Source organism: Mus caroli, unplaced genomic scaffold (genome assembly GCF_978045245.1).
Source record: "Mus caroli unplaced genomic scaffold, Mus_caroli_1 scaffold_16, whole genome shotgun sequence".
Lineage (NCBI taxonomy): Eukaryota > Metazoa > Chordata > Mammalia > Rodentia > Muridae > Mus > Mus caroli.
In genome coordinates this window covers 2,218,666-2,242,543 of record NW_028227271.1, presented here as the reverse complement: position 1 = coordinate 2,242,543, position 23,878 = coordinate 2,218,666, and the positions used below count along the sequence as shown (strand labels likewise).

General features: G+C 48.8%; 1 protein-coding gene across 2 annotated transcripts; it reads right to left on the bottom strand.

Moving 5' to 3' along the window:
• Nucleotides 1-17,871: 17,871 nt before the first annotated feature.
• Krt4 (keratin 4) lies at nt 17,872-23,640 on the bottom strand. 2 transcript variants are annotated; one of them, XM_021184279.2, is made up of 9 exons: nt 23,113-23,640; nt 21,692-21,906; nt 20,595-20,655; nt 20,116-20,211; nt 19,429-19,593; nt 19,150-19,275; nt 18,383-18,603; nt 18,136-18,170; nt 17,872-18,041 (listed from the first exon to the last, which is right to left on the bottom strand). In XM_021184279.2, exons 1-9 carry the CDS (start codon nt 23,599-23,601, stop codon nt 17,872-17,874), a joined length of 1,578 nt encoding a protein of 525 aa, XP_021039938.1. In that variant the 5' UTR covers nt 23,602-23,640. The 2 variants fall into 2 exon arrangements, with proteins under 2 accessions (XP_021039938.1, XP_085688052.1); XM_085831926.1 differs by having other exon boundaries at nt 18,383-18,597; nt 23,113-23,601.
• Between the last annotated feature and the right edge of the window lie 238 nt (nt 23,641-23,878).

The following is a 23,878-nucleotide window of genomic DNA, read 5'->3' as shown; positions in this document are numbered from 1 at the left end:
TATTAAGCCACCCTCAGAGCTTCATCGGGAACCAAACCTTTGCCCTTTATTTAATCAGAGCTCCTCAGTCCACCTTAGCATGGTATTCCGTGTACTAGGGAAACACCAGTCTGTCACCCATCCGAGATGGTTAAGTTTGGCAGACCTGCGCCAGGCAAGGGGGTAAAGACAGTGACACCATGTCCCAGGAGAGAACAGGAAGGAAGCTCACAGCCACCAAAGGTTGGCTGTACAAAGCAGGCAGAAAGACACTGGGACATGGAAAATGGATGTGATCTCTGAGAACCAGCTCCTGTCCTTGTTCATCTCTCCAGCTACACAAGGTGTTGGGTCTTTCCAAAAGCCACAGCAGGCTGGCTTTCCTAGAACTCAGCTGGCTGCTTCTCCTCCATCTCTTCTCTCCTCAAAGGAGTAAGAAATGTAGATGTCTTATGAGTAGAGAGGTCTGGGTTACAGTTTCAGCCTTTCTAGTCTCTGTGTGGTGTATGGCAAGTTACTCTGCCCCCTGTACCTCAATTTTCCATCTACCAAGTCGGAGTTGGCACAGCAATCTCATAGATTACAGGGGAACTCTCAAAGGCAAAAGCAGAAAACCTTTACACAGGGCAGGTGCTCAAAACATGGCAGGCCTACGTGACCATGATCTCAGTAAGAAGCCCTCCTAGAAACTGTCAGTTTGGGGGCCAAAAAGGAAGAGTTCTGAGAGCAGCCCAGCTTCAGGCCAAGGAAACATTGAAATCTGTGAACTGGACATGGTGGAATGGGCCTGGCACTGGGAAGACTGAGACAGGAAAATCAGGGGTTCAAAGTCAGCCTGGGCTACAACATGCTCTGGGAAAACCTGGGGCTACACTGAATACCTAGATACCTGTCTCAAGGAGAGACACACAGACAGACAGACAGAATTTTAACTCCATGATAATTTTCACAATAAGTTGCAAGGAACCATAATGTTTCTATTGGGAGGGACATAATTCCACATCCAGCCAACCCGGCTTCCCATCACCGGTCTCTGGAGTAATCCATTGACCGATGGAGATTCATTGAGCACTATACACTTCCCAGAAATTAAAAAAAAAAAAAAAAAGATGATGATGTTTTAGTAAAAAGTAATTTTCCTTTTCAAATCTTCACCCCTGGAGATGGAGTTGGAGGTATAACTTGTATGTAGAAGCTTGCCTGAGTTGAATCCCAGTGCTACCTAAAACCAGTTATGACAGATGACACACACGTGTGACCCCAGTGCTGGGAGATTCAGAGTTCTGGTTGCCTCAGATACGTGGTGATTTCCAGACCAGTCTAGGCTACTTGACACTGACCCAAAAGGAAAAACAATCAAATCTTTATTCCTATCAAACCGTTATTCTGTGCAAAGACTACATAAATAGTGGCTGAAGACACGGCTCCGCAGTGAAGAGTACTTGTTGCCTTTGCAGAGGACCCAAGTTCAGCTCCCAGCCCCCACGTGGTGACTACAATCATCTCTGACTCCAGTTCAGGGGATCCAATGCCCTCATCTGGTCTCCAAGAGCTCTAGACACCCATGGTGCATATACATATATGCAGGAGGGAACACTCATACACAAAATAGAAATTAAAAAATTTTTAAGTAATATAAGAAAATGGCTAGCATGGATTGAGTTTCTGCTGTGTACAAAGTATCGCCTTAGGTTATTTACAAGAATAATTTCTATTTATCATAAAACTGTGCGAGGCCAGAATTTCAATCTCATCTTACAGAAAAAGACATGAGGTTAATTAAGTTGCTTGAACCAACTAGCTCCCTAACCCAAGAGTTTAATCAAGTTATCCACTTGCAAGGCCAGAGGTAAATTCACGGAGCCTTTTTTGTCTATACAAACTTCAGCAAGTCCAAATATATTATTTTTGTGAAAAAAAATCCACTTTGACATCTAAAGAATGCACTCATGGAACGTGACAGCTGGATTTGTCTCGAAGCATCAACCTGTGTTCATGAAAATGGTTTTAAACCTCGTGGATGCCTCTGTGGTAACACAGAAAGCCATCCATCATCGTCAAGGTACACACACACACACACACACACACACACACACACACACACACGTATACACGTGCGCGTACATGCATTAATCTTTCCTGTGAAGGTACCCCCCTCTCCTTGGACAGATGAACCTCAGGTTTGATTTATGGCTCCTCAGTTCATGTTAGCCCCACATTCCAGAGTTACAGAACATACCAGGTGACCCCATAAGGATTCAGCCAGCCTGTTTAGCAGCATAGCACAGTGGTTAGAAGGACAGGATTTAAGGCCCAAGTCTGCCACTACCCATCAGGCTCCCTAAGCACTGTAATTACCACACCTACAAAGATCAGTCGCTGCATCCACTGTTTTTTGTTAAATGTCAGGACAACAGCTGCCTTGATGATCCCCCCTTTCCATCTCATCTGTCTGGTGAGGTCCCACACTGTATGTACCAGCCTGTGAGGAACATCAGATAATGTCCCTATATAAGGAGACTGAAGAGTTGGCTCCAGGGTTAAGAGTGCCAGATTTAGTTTCCAGCACCCACATCAACCATCTGTAACTCCAATTCCAGACAACCCAGTTCCTCTGGCCTCCATGGCATGCACACACACACACACACACACACACACACACAATTAGTTCCCAACACCCAAGTCAGGTAGCTCACAACCACCTATAAATCCATTTCCAAGGGATCCAATACCTTCTTCTGGCCTGCATACATGTACTACACATAAAGTCATGCAGGTACGTACACACAATCAATCAATCAATCAATCAATAATAAAATTTTTAATGAGGATTTCCATTTTACAACAGTTCTCATGAGCTGGACGTGGTGGTTCACACCTATAATCCCAGAAATCAGGAGTCATAGGCAGGAAAATTGCCTGCAAATTTGGGGGTCCCTGGGCTCTGTAGTGATGTTAAGGACAACCTGAGTTACATAGTAAGTTTTGGGCCAGTAAGGGCCATATAAGTGAGATTCAGTCAAGATAAATACATGCATACACAAATAAACAAAAGCAAAAAGTTCTTTCAAACGCAGAAAGGTCTCTGTTCAGCTCAACTGTAGCATTGTCCCTCCACCTGGGGGGCGGGGATGCTGAGGTGAGTTCTTACCTGTGCAGAGCAGGCTCCCCAGCAGTGAGGCTGCTGCCCTCTCACATTATCTCTACAGGGGCACTAAGCCTTTTACATATCACTTATAGCAAATGAAACACCTCTAGACATCACCCTTTGCTGGGGGAGGGGACTCACATTCCTTGCAAACCACAGCATTAGTGACATGCAGAGCCATGTTTCCTGCCTCACTGATGGAGCTGTAACAGTTCAGCTGGGACAGACTTCCAAGCGTAACAGATGCTCAACCACAGCTTCTAGGAGACACAACCAGTTCAGGTGATTAGCTTGCCCTTAGCCAGGGTATATGTTAAAAGGGCTTATAAGGAGTATAGACAAAAACCACACAAAAATACATGAAAATGTGTTTCCAGAACTGAGTCTTCTCTGCCATCACATTGTTACCACAAGGTGTCCCCATACGTGGCCTTTGTCAGCAGAGAGAGAAAAACATTGGGCTAAGGAGGCAGAGAGGAATGGCCTAAGACCCACCAGGTAAGATTTCTGATGACTGGCTGACAGAAATCCTACCCAGCTTCAGCCAAACAGGGATGCAGAGATCTACTCCAAATTACCCCCAAACTTGACATGCACACCCTCATGAGCACCGGGAGGTTGAGGCAGTCTACAGAAGATATAGCTGCTCTCTGATCTGTTGGGTGTGTGTGTGTGTGTGTGTGTGTGTGTGTGTGTGTGTGTGTTATCGGCACTGTTGATGTTTGCTCTGGCCCAAGGCCTGCATCCCAGCAAGAGAGAGAAGGGAATCTACAAACACCCCAGTGTCAAGGGAGGAGTGAAACAGTAAATCACCAGTTCCTAGAACAAAAGAGCTTGTTGGTACACCCTCGCCCAGAGTGAGGTGAAGGGGGAGCTATCAGACAGAGAGAATCACGGGTAGAAATTGATTGCTCTTGTCTTGCTCCTGGTGAGAGTCCAGTCATCCAGTCACTGCACACAAGCAAGCCTTGGCCCCACCTATTTGAAGAATGAAAATTCTGGTAAGAAAGATGAAGAGGACCGTCAACCGGGTTACAGAGAGGTCCAGGCTTTCTGGCGTGCTTCTACACGAGATGTCGAGGGGCTTCTAAAGTGGCTCCAAGAAAACAACTCAGAACCAGCTTAGCCTTCCTTGGGATAATGCCAGGCAAGTCTCATACACAAAGATCAAGCTGAAGCCCAGCAGCCTAAGAACCCTTGAAAAGCCAGCATAGAATGGCCACTCTTTAAGGGAAAGGAGAAGAAGGAATGAAGGCTAAAGTTCGGCAGGTCCCTGTGACTACCTTCAGCCTGGGTTAGAGTAGGCAGGGTGGCGCTGATAATGCATGGGCTATCGTGGCATTTGCTTCCTTGGTCTCATGTCACCTGTCATGGCCATTCCCCTGAGACAATGACACCTCTAAGAAATTGTCCTATTTGTCACACTTCTGGGCTTCCTACACCACTCCTAGAGGCTACCTATACAACGGGGCTTCTTATAAACACCATCAAGAGGAGCAAATGCAGGGATCATAGCCTAGAGTCCAGAAAGGACCAGCAATGGCAGAGGCCACTCTCTGGGTAGGAGGCTTGCCCTGGACACTATCCCAAGGAAGGCTAAGCTGATTCTGAATTTTTCTTGGAGACATTTTAGAAGCCCCTTAACATCTCGTGCAGCATTCCAGAAAACCTGAGCCTCTCTGTAACCTGGTTGGCAGCCCTCCTCGCTGTGACTCTACACGTCAGGCTCTGTAAATCTCACCTGAGCCCCTTTTTTCTGTCTTCTCTGAATGAACCCATCAGTCCCTGTGGCTACCAAAACTACCCTTGTCTTCCAAATATCAATGACGCCCACAAGAGTCTCTCCAATCTGGTGGCCCTCTCAAGACACATATTTCCAACTACCACCCAGACACTTCCTCTAACTATCTCATGAATAGCTCTAGCCTGTCTATCCAGGAACTCGCCCCCATACCAACCCTACCCACCCACCCTTGCCTGGGCAAATATCATCACCCGAAAGCTCACTGCTCTCGGACCCACTCAATCCATTATCAGCCCTGTCATTTCTTCCGCTGGGCTCCTAATTCCTTTTCTCCGAATCCTTATCACAACCTAAAATCATCTCGCTCAAGTAGCTGTCTACAGTTTTGTTATTAACCTAGCAAAATTAGAGAAGGCTATATCTGACCATTGCTCACCAGCACAACTCAAGAATTCCTCCCAGCGCCAGAGTAAGCGTGTGAGTACCAACCGTAGGAAGCAAGGGATTTACAGGTAATAACCCTGTGTACCATGAAGCTGCCATCATCACCAACCTGGCATGTGCCTACAGTGCCAACACTTTACTAGGTCAGACACTGGGGCATCTCACTTGTCTCCTGCCCTTTCCACAGAGGGACATCATCCAGAGAAATAGCATTCCCAACTCAGAAACCCAAGAACACCCATCTTTCTAGAAGGTGAATGAAATAGAGTCGGAAGCTGGATCCCTCCAGGTTTCTTTGTTTAATTGGCATTTTTTCATCCCTGAGATACCCTCTATTTCTTAAGGAGGAAGCATCAGTCCCCTGGCCCAGCTTAACTAAGTATTTCTGTCTGTGGTCTCTGTGCTCTGAGTGCCCAGGCAGCAGGTCATGACAGATGGAGCCAGTGAAATCTCAGGGATAGAGCTCTCTCACCCAGTCAATCTGATAGAAGTAGGAGCCTGGACTCAGGATACCAAGAGAGCCTGGTCCACCTGTCAGTTTAAAAGAGAAGAGTGAAGGCTTTGGAATCCTTGCTCCTAAGTCCCTCCCGATGTGCACGTGACCTTCCAGACAGCACTTCAGTGACCAAGTGAAACTTGACCAGGCCATCTTGGTACAGGGCAGAGGTCTGGATGGCAGAACCTTCACAGCTATGTTCTCCCCGATCCCTGATTACACGCAGTCCACGCTCAGAAAGGTACTCTGTGGGGTGTCCTGAGCACTGTCCCAGGAAGGGACTGTGGAGCAGGCATTGGGGCTGAGGAGTGCTAGCAGGTTTCCTTTGCCACAGGACTCTACTGGACTTCCAACATGTTCTCCCAAGAGAGAACCTTCCCCAGGTGTGGAACTCTTTATCACAGAGTGTGCCAGTGCCTGTGCTCATGGTGGAGCTTGTGGCTAAGCTGTTTTCTGTCCATCCCAAGCAACTTTATGGGGGACAAACTTTCAGGATGTCAGCTGCAAGGGAGACCAGCATCCTGTGAAGAAATACTTTCTCCAAGAACTTCCTAGTCCCCACAAATGAAATCAGCAGTGGAAAAGGGATGTCTATATGACCCAACTTTCCTCTGAGAAGCAACTGAGGGCACACAACCTCTCCGTCACAGGGCTCCAAGAGTAAATTACTGAGCTCTGGGGCATTTCGTTGCATGGTAAGTCAATGCCTTGGTTCAGAGCTAGAGTCCTGTAGTTGCTCAATACCACAGAGCCCAGTGGAAGAGGCAAAAGTGGAAAGCCCAAAGAGGGGACCAGATAGGTCCCTGGGGAGAAGGGAGTCAGCTTAGATTTTTCAAAACCTACTTTTAATAAGGGTTCTTAAATGTTTTAACAGCCCTTCTACCCCATCGCCCACCAGTGGTAGTGGAAAGGAAAGGTTAATAGGGCAAAGGAGAATGTGGACCTGTTTAGAAATAGTTCTTTGGAGTAATTCCAGTCTGTGTTGTCAGGATATCAGCAGTTCAGTCCACACGAATCAGTAGTGGCAGCTCGATCCACTCGCAAACACCATTCACGAATCAGCAACAACAGGTCAATCCAGAAGAAACCACAAGGCTCTGCCGATCAGCCTGAGTCTGCGCACGTGGCAAGAAGCTGCCAGAACACCACCAGAAGTTTTTTGCTCTCTATGAAGTCACGACAAAGGATGACCAGGAAAGAATGGCAAGGTGTACCAATACCACCCAGCATCATCAGCAAAGAAGACCAGAGTCAGCAAAACCCAAAGATAACCAGCAAAGAATGGCAAGGTATACCAGTACCACCCAGCGTCAGCCGCTGTCCGTTGGGCTATGTCTATATCCTTTCCAAACATCACATGTTCTCTCAAGCATCTGCTCTTTCTGATAACAAAGCATCACACGCCCCTTTTCCAGGCTGCCTCCAGGAAAACCACGTGACTGTTCTTAGCAAAACATCCCCCCCCCATGTGTCTGCTTCATCAAAACAACCTCTCATAAGACTGTTTCCAGAAAAAAACATCACAGTGAAACACAACTGAGTCTCCAACTATCCAGAAATTTCCACTTCAGAAGGGTGCGGAGAATGCTTGCAGAGCTAGTTAGTGTTAAGGCACAATGTCCTTTATTGACAACAGAACAGATGGGCCAGGAACTGTGTATAAATATCCATCACTCCCATCGAGAGAGAGGACACTTCACATAGAGAGGGACTATGGTAAGGGAAACATGGCAGCTGAGATGTCACACCAGAGCAATCACAGACACAGACTGGCACCAGGGAGAGAGACGCTTGTAATCCTTACATGGGGCTCCACCAGGGATCCACTGGAAGAGCTAGGGCTGCCAGTCTTCCAGCCCTAAGGAAGTTCTCTCTTGGGAAGAGCATAGGCTACTGGGGGGTGATGCTGATTTAGGGGAGAGTAGGTGAAGAGGGGTACTTTGGGGTGGCTGGGATACTGGAGGCTCTTTATTTGGAGCAGTCTCTGGAGGGCTGGGAAGGATTGTGACTACCATCTCCACTGCTGCCTGAGCTGACACATTCACCACACACTCCATGTCCACCCTCAGAGCCATGGGCAAAGTTGCTGACACCACTAAAATCACCACCACCAAACCCACTGCCAAATCTACTGTCACTGCTGCTTGTCAGGCGAACATCACTTCCTGTGTCACGTCCAACACCAAAGCTACTTCCATAATCTCTCACCAAGGCCAAGCTGCTGCTGCTGCTGCTGCTGCTGCTGTTGACCAAAGCTGTGGGGAAGATAAAACAGCAATCACACACTGGAATCTACCTCACTGAACTATAATTAAAGAGCCAGCAGGTCTAGGGAGATCAGCAGTCACCATGATAGCTGTGCACTTGAGGAAACTATGAGCCATTCTAGTGACCTAAGCTGTTCACTCCATACAGAAAGTTGATGCGACTCACAAAATGGTTCCTTCAATGTCAACAATTCTGCTTTTTGTATGTTTGTTTGTTCAGGGTTTTTTTTTTTTTTGGTTGGTTGGTTGGTTGTTGAGACAGGATCTCCCAGTTGTATCACAGGCTGACCTTGAACTGTCTCTGGCCCCCAAGTGCTGGGTTTGAAAGTGTGCATCACCACACACCGCCATCAACTCTATTTTCCCTGGCTTAGTTTTGAGGTAGTTGAAAACACCACTGTTCTCTGTCCCCCACTGTGATGGTTTGTATATGCTCGGCCCAGGAAGGTATGGCCCTGTTGGAGTATGTTTGAGGCCTTGTTGGAGTAGGGGTGTCACTGTGAGTGTGGGCTTTAAGACCCTCATCCTAGCTGCCTGAAAGTGAGTATTCTGCTAGCAGCCTTTAGATGAAGATGTAAAACTCTCAGCTCCTCCAGAGTGCCATGCCTGACTAGATGCTGTCATGACAATGGACTAAACCTCTGAACCTGTAAGCCAGCCCCAGTTGAATGTTGTCCTTTTAAGAGTTGCCTTGATCATGGTGTCTGTTCACAGCAGTAAACCCTAACTAAGACACCCACCCAGCCTGACCTTTCAAGTGAGTGCCTCTTCTTTACTGCTTCTGTAGTAGTAAGGGGACCCAGTCACACAGGTCTGCCCAGAAAAACTGTACCCATTTTAGCACTGAAGTTCCACATTCCAGGAAACGCCCCACCACCATCCCCAGTCCCAGATATAACCCTCAGATCTGCACGTTACCATCCCAAGAGTTGCCTTAGAGTCTTTCATATCCTAGACCCAGGGTCTTCCTCGACCTGGCTCGTGAGGAAGTGCCTCAGCTCTAATATCTTGCAACAAACTCTATGTCTAGACAGCATCTAAGCTTGGAGAAGGAAAGGGACAGGAACCTGATGAATCCAACTGTCCCCATGAAGGTAAGGGAGGGGAGACAGGATAGGGAACGCCATTGCACTGTGGTCAGGAAAGACTCTGGGAGGGGTAGCCTACACCATCTTCCCACTCCCGCTTGTCACTCGCCCTGTGCCCTGCACATTCCTCACATCAGAATCCTGTTAGCACCTCTCCAAAACAATGTTATCCAAGTCAAGCTGAGAGTTGATGACACTCTCAAAAAGAGAGTCACGGCTGTCGGTGCTAGTGATAGAATTCAGGGCCCTGCTGCTGGAGCAGCTCCCATGCGGTCTCCAGGGCCTTGTTCTGTTCTTCCAGGAAGACCACCTACAGGACAACAGGGCAGCAACATTAGGCAATGTTTCAGAGCCATGGAGGGCCTTCATTAGGCAGTGCAGGTAGTTCTGAACATCTCGCTCATGGTCTACCTGCAGAAAGGCAGGTGTGAAGCGGGGCTCTTCCTGTATCTGCACAAAATGTGGTCAGGAAGTTCACCAGCCAGAGTACACAATTTTAAAAGTCATAGACGAAGAAGAGTCTTCCCCACACAAGACACAGATCTGTAAGGGGACATCTTGGTGTCCTAGGGACTTTAACAGGATCCCAACTCCCCAAAACACAGTGCATTCTGCAAGAGCACTCAGCAGCAATGCTTCCATCACAGAATCCACAGACACGGCAGCCCTCCAGAGACATTGAAAATTGCCCGTAGTTGACGTGCACATCAGCACAGCATTCTCTTGAGTCTAGAAGAGAAACTGCCCCAAGTAAGCTATCCCAGGCTAGAGCGAGCCACAAAGGGCCCTTCTTTTCTATACTAGGTTAAGTAGAGGTGCAAAGGGCAGCCACTTCCCACAACCTCCCTGAGACTAGGGGTCAACTTAGAACTCTCTAAATCCTCTTGGACATCAGCCTGCTTTGCCAGCATGACAGTATAGAGAGGGAAAGACATCATGAGAGCCCCAGAGTAGCTTCTATTCCAGTGCTCTGGCTCTAGGTCACTGTTTCCTGGCCAGTGTTCACTGCCAAGCCTTGGATTCTACTTCTGCAAGCCCAGACCTATAGAAGACTCCTGGTGGGAGACTTGAGCAGAGGTTCAGACAAGCAACATGTGGTGGTGTGTGGGTCATTCCACACATATGCACATCCTACCTAAAGCAGCAAGAACATCAGCCCAGAAGATCTTCCTAGAACTCATTGCCCCACCTAGGTCCTCACCCTCTGGTCTGGTCCATGTAGAAACATTTAAACAGTATCTAAATGTCAAAGTTAGTCTCCTGTGCAGGAACGGAAGTCAGCATGTTATTACCTCATCAAGGGAACAGACGAGCTTCATATTGAGGGCCTCCAGCTGTTCACACTTTTTGACCTTCATTTTCACAGTCTTGGGGTCAGCCTCCACACTGAGGGGGTGTAGGAGGCTCTGGTTAATGCTTACTTCCTGGATTTCCCCAAGTCCAAAGACTCTAAGCCTATTAAAGACACCAGATTACCCCAGGGCCAAAGACTCTAGACTTATTGAAGACACCAACCAATCCAAAGCCACCAGTTCTTCCAATACCACCTCTCATTCCTCTGCCACCATGAAAGCCATCCCCAGAATCAGTGCCATAGCTTCCTGGAACTCCACCAAAGCTACCAGCTGCCACACTGATGGAGATGGGCCTGCTCCTACCCAGGCTGTAGAGGATTCTATTGCCAACGACTCATGCTCCACTCCAGATCCCATAAGCCCTTCCACTGGCTGCCCCAGAATGGGCTATATAGTTCTTCCTGATGGTGCTGAACTCTACAGTTGACCCGCTAAAGAAGCCCTGGTTCCCACCACCAGGTGTCTTGTAGTCCTGTCTGCTCATGGTGAGGAGCTTGGTGACACAGAGTGAATGAATCACACAGGGACCAAGAGCCAGCAGAGTGTGCGGAAGACTGGAGGCCTGGGGAGAATTAATCCCTTTGTGTGCATTTGACCAAGCTGCAGGGCTCAAGGGAAGAAGAGATCATTAATCCCAAAAGCTTGTGGGTTGGGCTTCCCCAAAAGGCAGTAATTTTGTTCTGAGGCACCAAACACACCTTGAGGATAAGCCAAGTGTTCAAGTGGCAGGCTCACCTGGCAGGAACCCTGGCAGTGCCCCGCCCCATGCACAATACCTTTCAGTTTTATAAGACAGGAGGCAGGAGGTACTTTATCCTCAACCAGGGAATCAGCTTTGGTCTGTGTACCTACCAGTAGCCCCAGGCCCTGCCATAGCAGAACTCAGCTCTGGAAGGTGAAGTGAAAAGGTGGTGAATGCTCTGGCTTCTTGAGTGGGAGAGAGGAGAGAGCTCACTCATGACCCCAGAGAATGGTATCCATGAATAGTGGCACAGCTTCCTCCAAACAAAACATGATTATCCTGGCTTTGTAATGCACTTGGAGACGAAATAGTGACCCTGCCACTTTCCTAACATCAAAGCCAGAGAATGGTATCCATGAATAGTGGCACAGCTTCCTCCAAACAAAACATGATTATCCTGGCTTTGTAATGCACTTGGAGACGAAATAGTGACCCTGCCACTTTCCTAACATCAAAGCCAGGAGCCAGCACCATCTGCTTCTAGGGTTCTCCCTCGTCTCAGCCTGCAGGAGGCAGTGGCTGTGTGGATTGTGGCCATCTTCTGGAAACAAGATAATGTGAAATTCATAGACCTCTATATTGATCAGACCTTGGCAAAACCCAACACTCCAAACATCCATTTGTTTTATACTTCCCAAAGAAACCGTATGTGATTTTAGACATCATCTTGGGGTATCTCCAAGGTGTCCTTCCTTGTTCCCTGCATTTGTCATTTGTTGTGTCTGCAGAAAACATCAATTCAGCAACAAAAATCAGGAAAAAAACATGGGAAACCCCTGCTTGTGTAAGTTTACACACCAATAGGGGATAGACAATAGAGTAATACATGTTATATGTCCAGCAGGAAGTAGAGATGTTATGGAAGGGCAGGGCATGGAGCCACACTTGAAAGGCTGAATAGAGAGGATCATGACTTCTAGGTCAGTATGGGTACATAGCAAAACTTTGTCTAAAAAAAAAAAGGAGGGAAGTAGAAAAAGATGGCTGTGAGAGAGAAAGAGGAGAAGGAAGACCAATGAAAGAAAGAAGAGGAGGAGGAGGAGGAAGATGAAGGAGAAGAGGAGGAAGAAGGAGGAGGAGAAGGAGAGGAAAAGATGATTGTGAGAGAAAGAGGAGAAGGAAGACCAGTGAAAGAAAGAAGAGGAAGAGGAGAATGAAAAGGAAGAAGAAGAAGAAGAAGAAGAAGAAGAAGAAGAAGAAGAAGAAGAAGAAGAAGAGGAGGAGGAGGAGGAGGAGGAGGAGGAGGAGGAAGAGGAGGAGGAGAGGGGGAGGAGGAGACGGAGGGGGAGGGGGAGAGGGAGAAGAAGGAGGAGGAGGAGGAAGAGGAGAAGGAGGAGGAGAAAAGAAGAAGAAGAAGAAGAAGAAGAAGAAGAAGAAGAAGAAGAAGAAGAAGAAGAAGAAGAAGAAGAAGAAGAAGAAGAAGAAGAAAAGTTGTTGTTGTTATAGAAGAAAAGGGTGCTGCTGGAGAAATGTGGTCCCATGGTTAAGAGTATCTGTTGTCCTTGCAGAGGACCCAAGTTCATTTTCCACCATGTACATGGTAACTCATAACCATTCAAACTCCAGTTCAGAGGATCCGACCCCCATCTTCTGATCCTCGTGGGCACCAGGCATGTACATGGTAGCCATATATACATGTAGGCACAACATTCATACACAGAAATAAATCTATAAAGAAAAGAGGAGAAGCATGGTGAGGAAACTCCCATAGAGTGGTGTTGTGGACCTGTCCAGTAAACAGTGAGGAGAGAGCATGCAGGCATTAGGAAGAAAGGGGTCTCAAAACAGAGATCCATGGGTGCCCTGAGGTGGGACTGTGGGGAGTGTCTGGGGCGCCAGTGAGAGTAGCTTGGAGATAGGTCACAAAAGACACATGAAGCTGGCTCTCTCATTGAGAAGGAAGCCACTGAGGTCAAACCAAAGAGACATGGGTAAGGCATGAGCTGGTATTGGCTCCCTCTGGCTGCTGTGGAGAAGACAGACTGTGGGGATCAAGGGGGAGCAGGTGACAACCACTCCACCCTCCTTCCTTTTGTCTTAATCTTTGCAAAACCTGCTTCCACTGCCTCCTGCAGGAATGAGCTAAGAGAGCTACAGGAAAGCAGTGGAGGTTCCCTTGTTAATGCCTCTGCAGTGAGGGTTTGAGCTGGAGACTGCCCTGGTGAGACTCCTGGGATTCAACTTGTGCAGAGTCCCAGATCCCACCAAACCTTGCCCTGAGGAGTTTCTCAACAGTACAAACCACAGCCTTGTCCAATGGAGAAGTTCAGGAAAGACTTTAGGAATTTATCAGCTACATTGTTGATTGAAACAAAAAATAAAATAAAATAAAAAATAAAGGGAGGGAGAGATAGAAATATCCTGAAGCAATCATTTAACCTGGAGAAGAAGTTAAGAGAAAAAAATTACATTCATTTTCCCATGAATTATCTGTAAAGCAAATATCTCTCCCCACTAAAGAATTGGAGGGAATTCAATGGAAGATGTGAGCGGGATATGGACTGAGGTGGCCACAGCCACTGGAAGTAGTCTAACAGGAATAGAAACAACCACCCAAGGTCCATAGCATAGAGATAGCTTTGAGAATACTGAGGAAATACTGTGAAGGACAGGGAACACTTCTGTCGGGGGACACAGGAGTGGCAACAACTTCTTTTTTTTTTTTAAAGATTTATTTATTTATTATATGTAAGTACACTGTAGCTGTCTTCAGACACTCCAGAAGAGGGCGCCAGATCTCGTTACAGATGGTTGTAAGCCACCATGTGGTTGCTGGGATTTGAACTCTGGACCTTCGGAAGAGCAGTCGGGTGCTCTTACCCACTGAGCCATCTCACCAGCCCAGGCAACAACTTCTTAATCCCAGAGAGTGAGCAGGATGGAAAGGAGGCAGAGGGCTCCCAAGGCACAAGGTAGCCGCTGCAGAGAAGGGAAGTGGGGTGCACCTGGCCTCAGGACCTATACACCTTTCACCTGGCTACTTCCTTGGCTTCTATATTTAGACCAGGGTCACTTCTTTCAGGAGTCTTCCTTAATCCCTTCTCCATGGTGTTCCCAGGTTCTTGGTGACATTAACCATTGCTCTCAACACCCTTTTAAAATCTGGAACCTTTGTGGGTAACATTTCTGTCCCCAACACACCCAAAGTCGTGCTCAAGTCCATACTCAAGGTTCACCTACACCCTCCTTTAAGTCAGCCCTATCTTGAGCTGTCTGTCCCTGTGACCTCCCACAGAGCCAACACAGAATGGGTGTCCAAGGGAAGCCCTGTTCCCTGGAGCCTGTGAGTGCTGCATTCAAATGAAGCAGAACTCTAGGAGATGAGAGAAATACTGTCACCTGTCAGGGCTCTGCTCAGAGAAAAGAATGCTCTCAAAAATCTATCTGAACAGGGCCTGGTGGAGTTCAGCCCAGTGCAGCCCATCCCAACAGACTTCCTGAAGAAGAGGCTTCCTCTCAGAGAGCAGAGTCCTGATGAGAGAGCTCTCACCATGCCCCTCCCCAACTCTGAAGTCCTTAAATACCAACTCCTGTGTGAAGCTCTCTGATATTGCCAAGCCCTCTCCCAAAACTGGAAGTCATCTCACCTCCCTGGAAACCATTGCTTTGGATTGTAGCTGCCAATAACATTCATCTATTTGGCTACCAAGTCACTTGAGAAAAAGACATGACCATCTATACCAAAATCTCCCCCCAAAGACTAGTCTAATTCCTCTTGTATTGGGATCCCCATTGGTTAGCACATTGGCATTCACCCAATGGCAGTTTGTTGGTCCATTCCATCAACATTTGTTAAACAGACACCAAAAGGCAAACATGTAATCATGACCATCAGGATGAATACAGTCAGGGCTTGTAGGCTGAAATGATTCATAATTTTGGCCTTTGTTGAAATGATGAATGGGTGGGCGGGTGCATGGATAGATAGGTGATTGATGGGTAACTTGGTTGGTTGAGAGCCAAGTATGCACCTCTAATCCCAACAGTCATGAGGCAGAGGCAGAGGCAGGCAGAACTTTGAGTTCAAGGTCAGCTCAGGTGGTAGAGCAAGTTCCAGGACAGCCAGGGCTACACAGAGAAACCCTGTCTTGGAAAAAAACTTTTTTTTTTTTTGGAGAATTTCTGCCTAGTGTACTTATCTTATTAGTGACTTCTCCTTTGAATCAGGCAGCAGTGAGCCTGGGTCCCCGGCTTCCAGCCCCCACCAAGGCTTCTTGGCCACACTTTTGTCCTCACATGCTCCCTTTCGTAAATAGAGTTCACTCCCAACCCTAATGTGCCAAAGGTTACGATCAGGTAGAGGGGACTTCTTCCCCTCCGCATCTCCTTTCCCTGGGCAGGCTACCAGACAGCTCAGCAACAGGTTTCTCTTCTTCCTTCCTTCCTTTTTTTTCTGGTTTTGTTGTTGTTACTTGTTTATTTGTGTGCTGGGTTTGTCTGTTGGCTTTTGCTACTAGGTCTTTCCATGAAGCCCAGACAGACAGGCCTGGAACTTTCAGCAACACTTCTGCCTCAGTACAGAGATTACAGTGTGTGCCACACTACTCCAGCTTGGCTATCCTCTTTTACCAAATACAGGAATCTTATATAAACAAAATACAGCCACTTGCCTCTTCATGTACATTGACTCTAAGACATGCTTGAGTTCATCTCATCTGTAGCAGCCTTGGTAGATTAGATCATTAGCTGCCCCTGCAGAGGCCAGGCAGACCCTAGTGCCCCCATGGACTGGTTATTCCCACACTTCTCATAAACAGAAACAGGAGGAGAAGGGACTATGGCAGCCTTTGGTCTTCTGGTAGGAAAGGCAGGAGATTTGCCTTCTCTCTCAACCCTGGACTCCTCTTCCCCACCCCAGAAACTCAAAAAAAAAGCTGAATGGGCCTTTTTCCAGGGGCAGGGTACAACGGGAGAAGAAATGCAATCCACTTGACAGGCTCACAAGCTAAACTGCTTCCTGCTCACGCATGACACACAGGGCAACAAGCCCAGGACAGACAATGGAGAGATCAGGGATGGGCCCCAGAAAAACAGATCTTTCTGGACCAGGAACCTCCCCCCAAGAACATAGCCCCAGATAAAAGCTCTCTGCTCTGTCCCAGAGGGAGAGAAACCCCATATGACCTCGGGGTCTGTCTGAGGGCCCCATGGCTAAGTCCTGGCTTAAGCAAAACCTTTCCACTTTCCCCCACTGGCACCATCAAGCCAGAGTTCAAGGGAAAAGTCTTCACCTGCAGAGAGAGGGTTGTGTCAGGCTGCAGATGGGAGGTATGTCACCCATCAGTTCTGGGGAAGGAGAAGATAGCCATGTTCCAGATCTAGGACTGAAACAGGGAATCCTCAAAGGCTGCACCAAGCCCTCTCCTCAAACTGTCTTCTCCCCTGCAGCACTGCACCAAGCAGAATCTCCAGGGACACCTCAAATCAAGAAGCTTCCCACCTCCCTGTCCTCCACCCTTCCTCTTCCTCTTGGGGACAGCAGCAAGCTGAAACCTGGTCAGCTCAAGGAGGTGGAGAAGTGAGCGCAGCCTCCCAGCCCTGAAAGAGGATGCTGCTCTCCTCCATCCAGCACCCATGACCTTGTTGGTTCTTGGGATAGGTTTCTGAAAGCCTCTCGGGCCCATTGGGATTTAGCCCAAAACATGGAACTACACTGACTGGAGTATGTAGCCCAAAGAGCACACATGTGCAGGGCCTTGGGCTAGACCCCAAGCACCAGCAAAGAGGAACTAAAGATTGCTTGTTAGATACTGAGGCCATGTGACTCTATAAGCATCAAGGCACTGGACTATCAGATGCCCTATATACATCCAGACTCACCCTCTTTCTCCAGGCTGATCCCAGGTTCAGCACTGAGACATCCTGCCCCAGGCTGTCCTACAACAAGCATCCCTTAGACAGTTGAGGTTTTCGTGAATCTGTTCCTCTGACCTCTGGGCAACCTTTGGGTCCCTATCCTGCCTCTCTGGCAGCCATACTTTCTGCACCTTGGAAACAGGAACCTGAGGAAACAGCAGACTTTGATCTGCACAGACAGATAGATCCTAAGACCTTTACCTAAAGATGGGCTTCTAGAGCCTTCTTCCCAGGAAACAAAGCCAAGTACTCAGAATGAATGACAAAAGCATTTTATTGGGGATGAGTTAGAGAGAGGAGCAGGGTTGCACGGGACACCAAGCAGTCCTTGTTGACCTGGCAGAGCCCGTTGCTGCCAGGTGATGGAGAATGAGCATCATTGTAGAACGTAGATCTCCAGGATCAGGTGGAAGCCGGTGTGACAAGAGGAACTGAGAGTGACAGTGTACATCTGCAGAAGGAGTTTCTGCTCTTCATCCCCTCTGTCCATTGGGGTGAAATCAGACATCCCTCCCATGCAGGGGGCGGGGGAGGGGGGCACTTGACCCAAGTTGAGAAGAAGCTACCAGGTTCCGATAGAACAGAGGTCACACCATGGCCAAGAAGATTGTCCTGGAACTGAGGGACCAAGGCAGAGGGGGAAGAGTAACAAGATGAGCACCAGGAAGACTGGAGGTGAAGTGAAGATCGCACAGGAGATATCAGGAACGGCTGACCCTGCCGGGCTCAGGGCCATCAGGATCCCGTCTCGCCTATCGTGGGGACCTCTTGGTGATGGTGGCGGAAGAGGTGATCTTGGAACCAGAACCGCCATAAATGCCACCACCAAATCCAAAGCCACTTCCAGAACCAGAACCGGAGCAAAAACCGCCACCCAGGCCAAGGCCACTGCCGCCAATGCTGGCGCTGCCGCCAACTACCGCTGGAAGGAGACACAAAGCCCACAGTTATTCTCAGTGCCAGCAGTCCCCAACCCAGACCGGGAGGGACGGATGGCAGGTGGGGAAGGTACTTACAGATGCTCACAGCACTCTTGCATTCTCCAGACATCCTGTGGGGGAAGAGAGAGCCATGATCCATGCAGAACAGAACCCCACTTCCTTCATCATGCAGACATGATGTGATTCTATCTCAGCCTTGAGCAGCCACACCATAACAGCTGACTGTCAACCTGCTGGTGCTAGTCAGTGTTCCGGCACAGCACTGAAGCCTGAAGTGGGAAGCCCAGCAGAGTCCCGACCCTAAAACCCAAACCTCCCTCACCTGCACTCCTCGCCCTCCAGCAGCTTCTTGTAGGTAGCAATCTCCACATCCAGGGCCAGCTTGACGTTCAGGAGAGACTGGTAGTCCCTCAGCAGCCGGGCCAGGTTCTCCTTGGCCTTCTGCAGTGCATTCTCCAGTTCTGCCTGTTTGCTGTAGGCATCTTTGAGGGCCAGCTCTCCACGCTGCTCTGCATCAGCCACAGATGCCTGCAGAGTCTGGCTCTGTGGGCAGGGACATTAATGGACAACATCAGTGCCCTACTTTAGAGAACTTCACACCTGAGTCAGCTTCCTTTGGTTAAGATCTCAGAATCCTGTCTGCTCTTCTTCCCATCTTTTTTGACTCAAGAGTCCCATTCCTAGCCTGCCCTTAATGGGTGCATGCCTTTAATCCCAGCACTCAGGATGCAGAGGCAGGTGGATCTCTGTGAGAGGCCAGTCTGGTCTACGGTGAATTCCAGGAAAGTCAGGGCTACACATAGAAACCCTGTCTGGGAGGTTGGGGGAGAAGTCCCATTCCTTCCAGACAGAACACACCCATGCCCCTGCAAGACTGCCGAGCCCACCCATAACCTCATCAGATCAACAGTAAAGATATGCAAAAGCCAGGGAAGACTAGCCAGGAGCCCTGTGTTTAGGTTGCCACAACCACATTAAACAAGACATGCTGTGCGATCAGTATCATGGTATACAGAGACCCTACAGACAAGCCTAGAATATTCCAGGGCCTTATCTGCTTCATCCCTTTACAAAGGCACCCACACCCACCTGCTTCTTGATGTTCTCAATCTCTGCCCGCATCCTCTGGATCATCCTGTTGAGTTCTGAGATCTCATTCTTGGTGGTCTTCAGGCTATCTCCATGTTGGTCAGCTGACATCTGGAGCTGCTGGACCTGATACCCAAGGGAACGGGACTCTAAGATTGTAGGGCAGAGCCAGTGAGGGTAAACAGAGATGAAAGGATAGCACCAGACGCCATGAAATCCCCCTGTGAAATGATAGCCAGGGATCCACATCTTGAGGAGGGACTCATCTCACATGCCTACCTTGATCTGGTACCAGGACTCAACCTCAGCCTTGCTCTTCCTAGCAATGTCCTCATACTGGGCCCGGACCTCCGCGATGATGCTGTCCAGGTCCAGGTTCCGGTTGTTGTCCATGGACAGCACTACAGATGTGTCTGAGACGTGTGTCTGCATCTGGGCCAGCTCCTGCAAGGCCCATATCTCACATCAGACCCTAGTAGAGTCGCCTTCCCCTGACCTCTGACACCAGCCTCCCAACACCTTAGAAGTGACTAGGAAATGAGTCTGATGAAGGCAGAGGTGATATTCCCAGTGCTAATAAAGAGGGGAAGGAGAGAGATGAAAGGTTGGTGATATCGCTGTCACCAGAAAAGCATGGTTCTAGGCTCTACCAACCCCTAAGACCATAGACGTTCTATGTGTACTGCACCAGGTACACTACGTGTTAGGTAGAAGTCAAAGGAAGGGAATGAGTTTTCCCCCCTCCCCGCCCCCCATGCAACATCTGCTAGGATACCTAGTTCTGAGAAACTTTCCACTGACTCTCTCACTATACTCCAGTCCTTTCTCCCCATGACCTTGCCAAGACCTTGTCAAGAACCCACCGCCTTCATGTAAATTGTTGGAATCTATTAAGAACCATGACTTCCAACCCACAGCCCAACAGATAGGGGTTGCCTTCCTCTACACAGAGAACAGGGGCCTCACCGCTTCATAGAGGACTCTCATGAAGTTGATCTCGTCCTTAAGGCTTTCCATCTTGGCCTCTAACTCCACCTTGATCATGTAGGCAGCATCCACATCCTATGGAGGTAGAGGAGGAGAAAGGGGAGGAGGATGAAGGGATGCAGGAGAAGAAACAGGAAGGTGGGGCAGAAATGTCAATCAACACATCTAGGTTCCCTTACACATTCTAAGAGGCTGTGCAAGATCGCTATGCACACTTGCTCTGTCCTGCCTCTAAAGCCATCAGAACACACAGACAGAGCACAGTCCAGATGGGTTCTCCTCACTCAGTAACTTCCTTTTAGATCTCACCCCCTACTTCCTTTGATACCACCGTTCCAAATAGAGCCAAGGAAGATAAAGGCAGGCAGAGAGATAGACCAGACACAGGACATAAGCCAAGGGCCACTCCCAATGGGGAGAGATGCTATAAGCTCTTCCTGCCATTCTTCCTGGCTTACTTTCTTGAGGACCACGAAGTCATTCTCTGCAGCTGTACGCTTGTTGATCTCCTCTTCATACCTGGGGGTGGGGACAGGGAGACAGAAGGCCACTGTGAGATATTTTTCCCCGGTTCACTACGTCTTCTCAAACTCTGAGAGTTTGGAAATGCCCAGATCATGCGCAACACTCAAGTGTTCATAGATACTCATCTAACATACTACCCATGAGGTTAATGGCCTCGGGCCCTGTTTATTCAGAGACATAAGAAAATAAAGACTGTTTTGAGGTGACAAGGTTTAAAGGAGAAACCTCATGGCAGTGATCAGATTAGATCACTGGAAAGTCTGTCCTTCAGGATGTGGCAGATTCAATGTCCTGATTTTAAAATTCTGGATCAGTTCCCTTTCCTTGGTGTGAGTGTGGTCATTTTCTCAGCCTCATCCCACAAAGAGCAAAAGAAATGCTACTGCATAGCGTGTGTCCCTGTGTGTCCCCTGTGTGTCCCCTGTGTGTCCCTATGTGTCCCTTGTGTGTCCCTGTGTGGTCCCCTGTGTGGTCCCCTGTGTGTCCCTGTGTGTCCCCTGTGTGTTCCTATATGTGTTCCCTGTGTATCCCCTGTGTGTCCCTATGTGTCCTTTGTGTGTCCCTGTGTGTCCCATGTGTGTCCCCTATGTGTCCCCTGTGTGTCCCCTGTGTGTCCCCGTGTGTCTCTGTGTGTCCTCTGAGTGTCCCAGTGTGTCCCCTGTGTGTCTCTCAATTCTCACAAACCATAAGATAAGACTACTACCCCTATTAAAGATTATGAAAGCCACACTAATCAATATTCAGTTGGCTTTTTCCAAGCTATCTACCAGTCTACATCCAATCTATGACCAGGCTAATGCTACTATTGATCCATTCTATTTCTGAACACAGCAAACTCAGGAACCTAAAACTATCACTGATTAAAGCAACTAGTGGTTACTTGGTCTCCAGTTATAAAAATGTGGCTGTTTGAATATGGAAGCTGGCTTAGAGGCGCCTTCTACCCTGGCTTTGGATTCCTCTGAGCCTGAGGTCTCAAGCTGCTGGAGAGGAGCCTGGGTATGGGACAACCCTCCCTCTCTCCACGTACTTGGTCTTAAAGTCCTCCACACTGTCTTGCATCATCTTCAGCTCTGACTGTAGGCGACCTTTGTCATTGCTCAACATGTCCAGGTTCTTCCTCAAGGCATTGATGTAAGTCTCAAAGAAAGGATCCAGGTTTTTGGGGGATGTGGTGGTTGTCTGCTGCTGGAGGAGGTTCCATTTGGTCTCCAGGACCTTGTTCTGTTGCTCTAAGAATCGCACCTATGTTGAAAAAAGACACAGGTCCCTAGTAAGACCCAGATGCTTCAGCAGGAGGGTTCTGAGGCTAGCACCAGCCTAGGTGGGCCAGGCAGCCAGACCACCTAAGAGTCACGCAGCTTGGGCCACCTCATAGCAAGCCTGGGACACTATCATGGCAAGCATGTTCCTGGGCCCATAGTGGTCTATGGGACACATAGCTTGGGGAACATAGAAGGTTGATGATACAGCAACAACAGCTCTTTAACCACAGCAGACCAAAGACCCAGATGCAGGGCTAGAGAACAGAGCATCTGTGAAATAATCAAATCAAATAAGACCATGAGGTATGAACACAGTTGGCAGGCACTTGCGTTCAAGGGATACGGACCCATGGCGAAGAACAGACACATTCACTTTCAGAACAGGCTAAGCACGGTGACGTGCATGTATGCTCCAGCACTCGGGAGGCTGAGGCAGGAGGATGATGAGTCTGAAGCCGATATGAGTTACAGAGGAAAACCTTGTCTCCTGAATCTGTATACGATTAACTCTAACTACAAATGGCCCAGACATGTTCTAAGACTCAGCTGGAATCCATCCTGGCATGGACTTCCTGGAGCCTTCACTCTCTAATGCACCCAGCCGGGCCAGCCAAAGGAGTGGTTGGCAGAGCATGTCCATGTTATGTTCAAGCAGCAAAACTCCCACCTTCTGAACTCAAAAGCTGAGATGAAAGGAAATACTGCCAACAAGCACAGAGAACTCTTAGTCTAACGTTCAAGTCTGTACTCCCAGGGTCACGGTAAAGCCTCCACGAGCTACTACAGGCTCCTTCAAGCCAGTGTACCCACTCATCCTCCTCCAAGGGGTTCACTCTTGCCTCAAACACCTAAAGGAACCAAAACCTTGATGCCCAGCAACCTAGAACAGCCTGGGCTAGAGCACCGCATTGGCCCCTAGCCATAGATCTCTGGGTAACCAGATTCTATGATGCATGGCTACAATTGGGCTACATAGAAAAGATCTCCAGGTTTTGCCTTTTTAAAAAATGGAATCTGGGCTAGAAAAAGCAAAGAGCACCTCCTCTGCTCTTCAAGCATCCTCAGAGACGAGTGGTTTCACCCAGAGTCAGAAGTAGGTATGAGGTGACCTCCTGGCTAAGACCCAGGGCCCAGGGCTTAGAAACCCCGCACTCCACCACCCTCTGCAAAGGTCAGGCTCACTCGCCTTATCGATGAAGGAAGCGAATTTGTTGTTGAGGGTCTTGATCTGCTCACGCTCTGCAGTGCGGATTTTCTGGATCTCTGGGTCAATCTCCACCTGAAGAGGTGTCAGCAGGCTCTGGTTGATGGTGACTTCCTGAATACCTCCAGCAGGACAGACAGGGAAGCCAGGACCTCCTCGACCGTTGAAGGAGCCTCCAAAGCCACCGCCAAAACCACCGGCACCAAACCCAGCACCATATCCTCCAACGCCGAAGCCTCCGGCACCCCCGTAGCCGCCGCCTTGGCAGGACCCAGCCACGCTCATGGAGATACTCTTGTGACCCCCGAGGTTGTAAAGACTTCTGCTGCCGAAGCCCCCAGAAGAGCAGCGCCCTGCACCGCCAGACATGGAGCCTGAGCTGAAGGCCACTCGCTTGACACCACCAGCAATAGCTGAGCCACTGCTAAAGCCCCGGGAGGCTGCGCGGACACTTGACTGTCTGGCGATCATGGCTGAGAGAGGAGGCAGCTTCAACGAGCGTAGAACAGAAGCGAAGCAAGGGCCAGATCCTGAATGCCAGAACCCTCGGCCCTTGTGGCTTATATGTGCTGGAGCAGCAGGGCTTGGTTGCAGGGGCATAAAGGGAAAAATCCGAAGTATCTCTGGGCTGGGCCTTTGGCAACGGCCCATCTCTCTTGCACCTGCTGAACATGTCACTAAGCACACCTAGAAAAGTCACTGGGAGGGCACAGCTTACGGTCTCATCCCTCGCTGAGCCAGTGCCCCA

Excerpts from the sequence above, each read along its gene's own strand:
- Krt4 (XM_021184279.2), bottom strand. The coding sequence starts at position 23,601 with ATGATCGCCAGACAGTCAAGTGTCCGCGCAGCCTCCCGGGGCTTTAGC. Across the intron at positions 20,212-20,594 it reads ACTTCGTGGTCCTCAAGAAA|GATGTGGATGCTGCCTACAT; the intron begins GTAAGCCAGGAA and ends CTACCTCCATAG. Across the intron at positions 18,604-19,149 it reads TTGAGAACATCAAGAAGCAG|AGCCAGACTCTGCAGGCATC; the intron begins GTGGGTGTGGGT and ends CCCTGCCCACAG.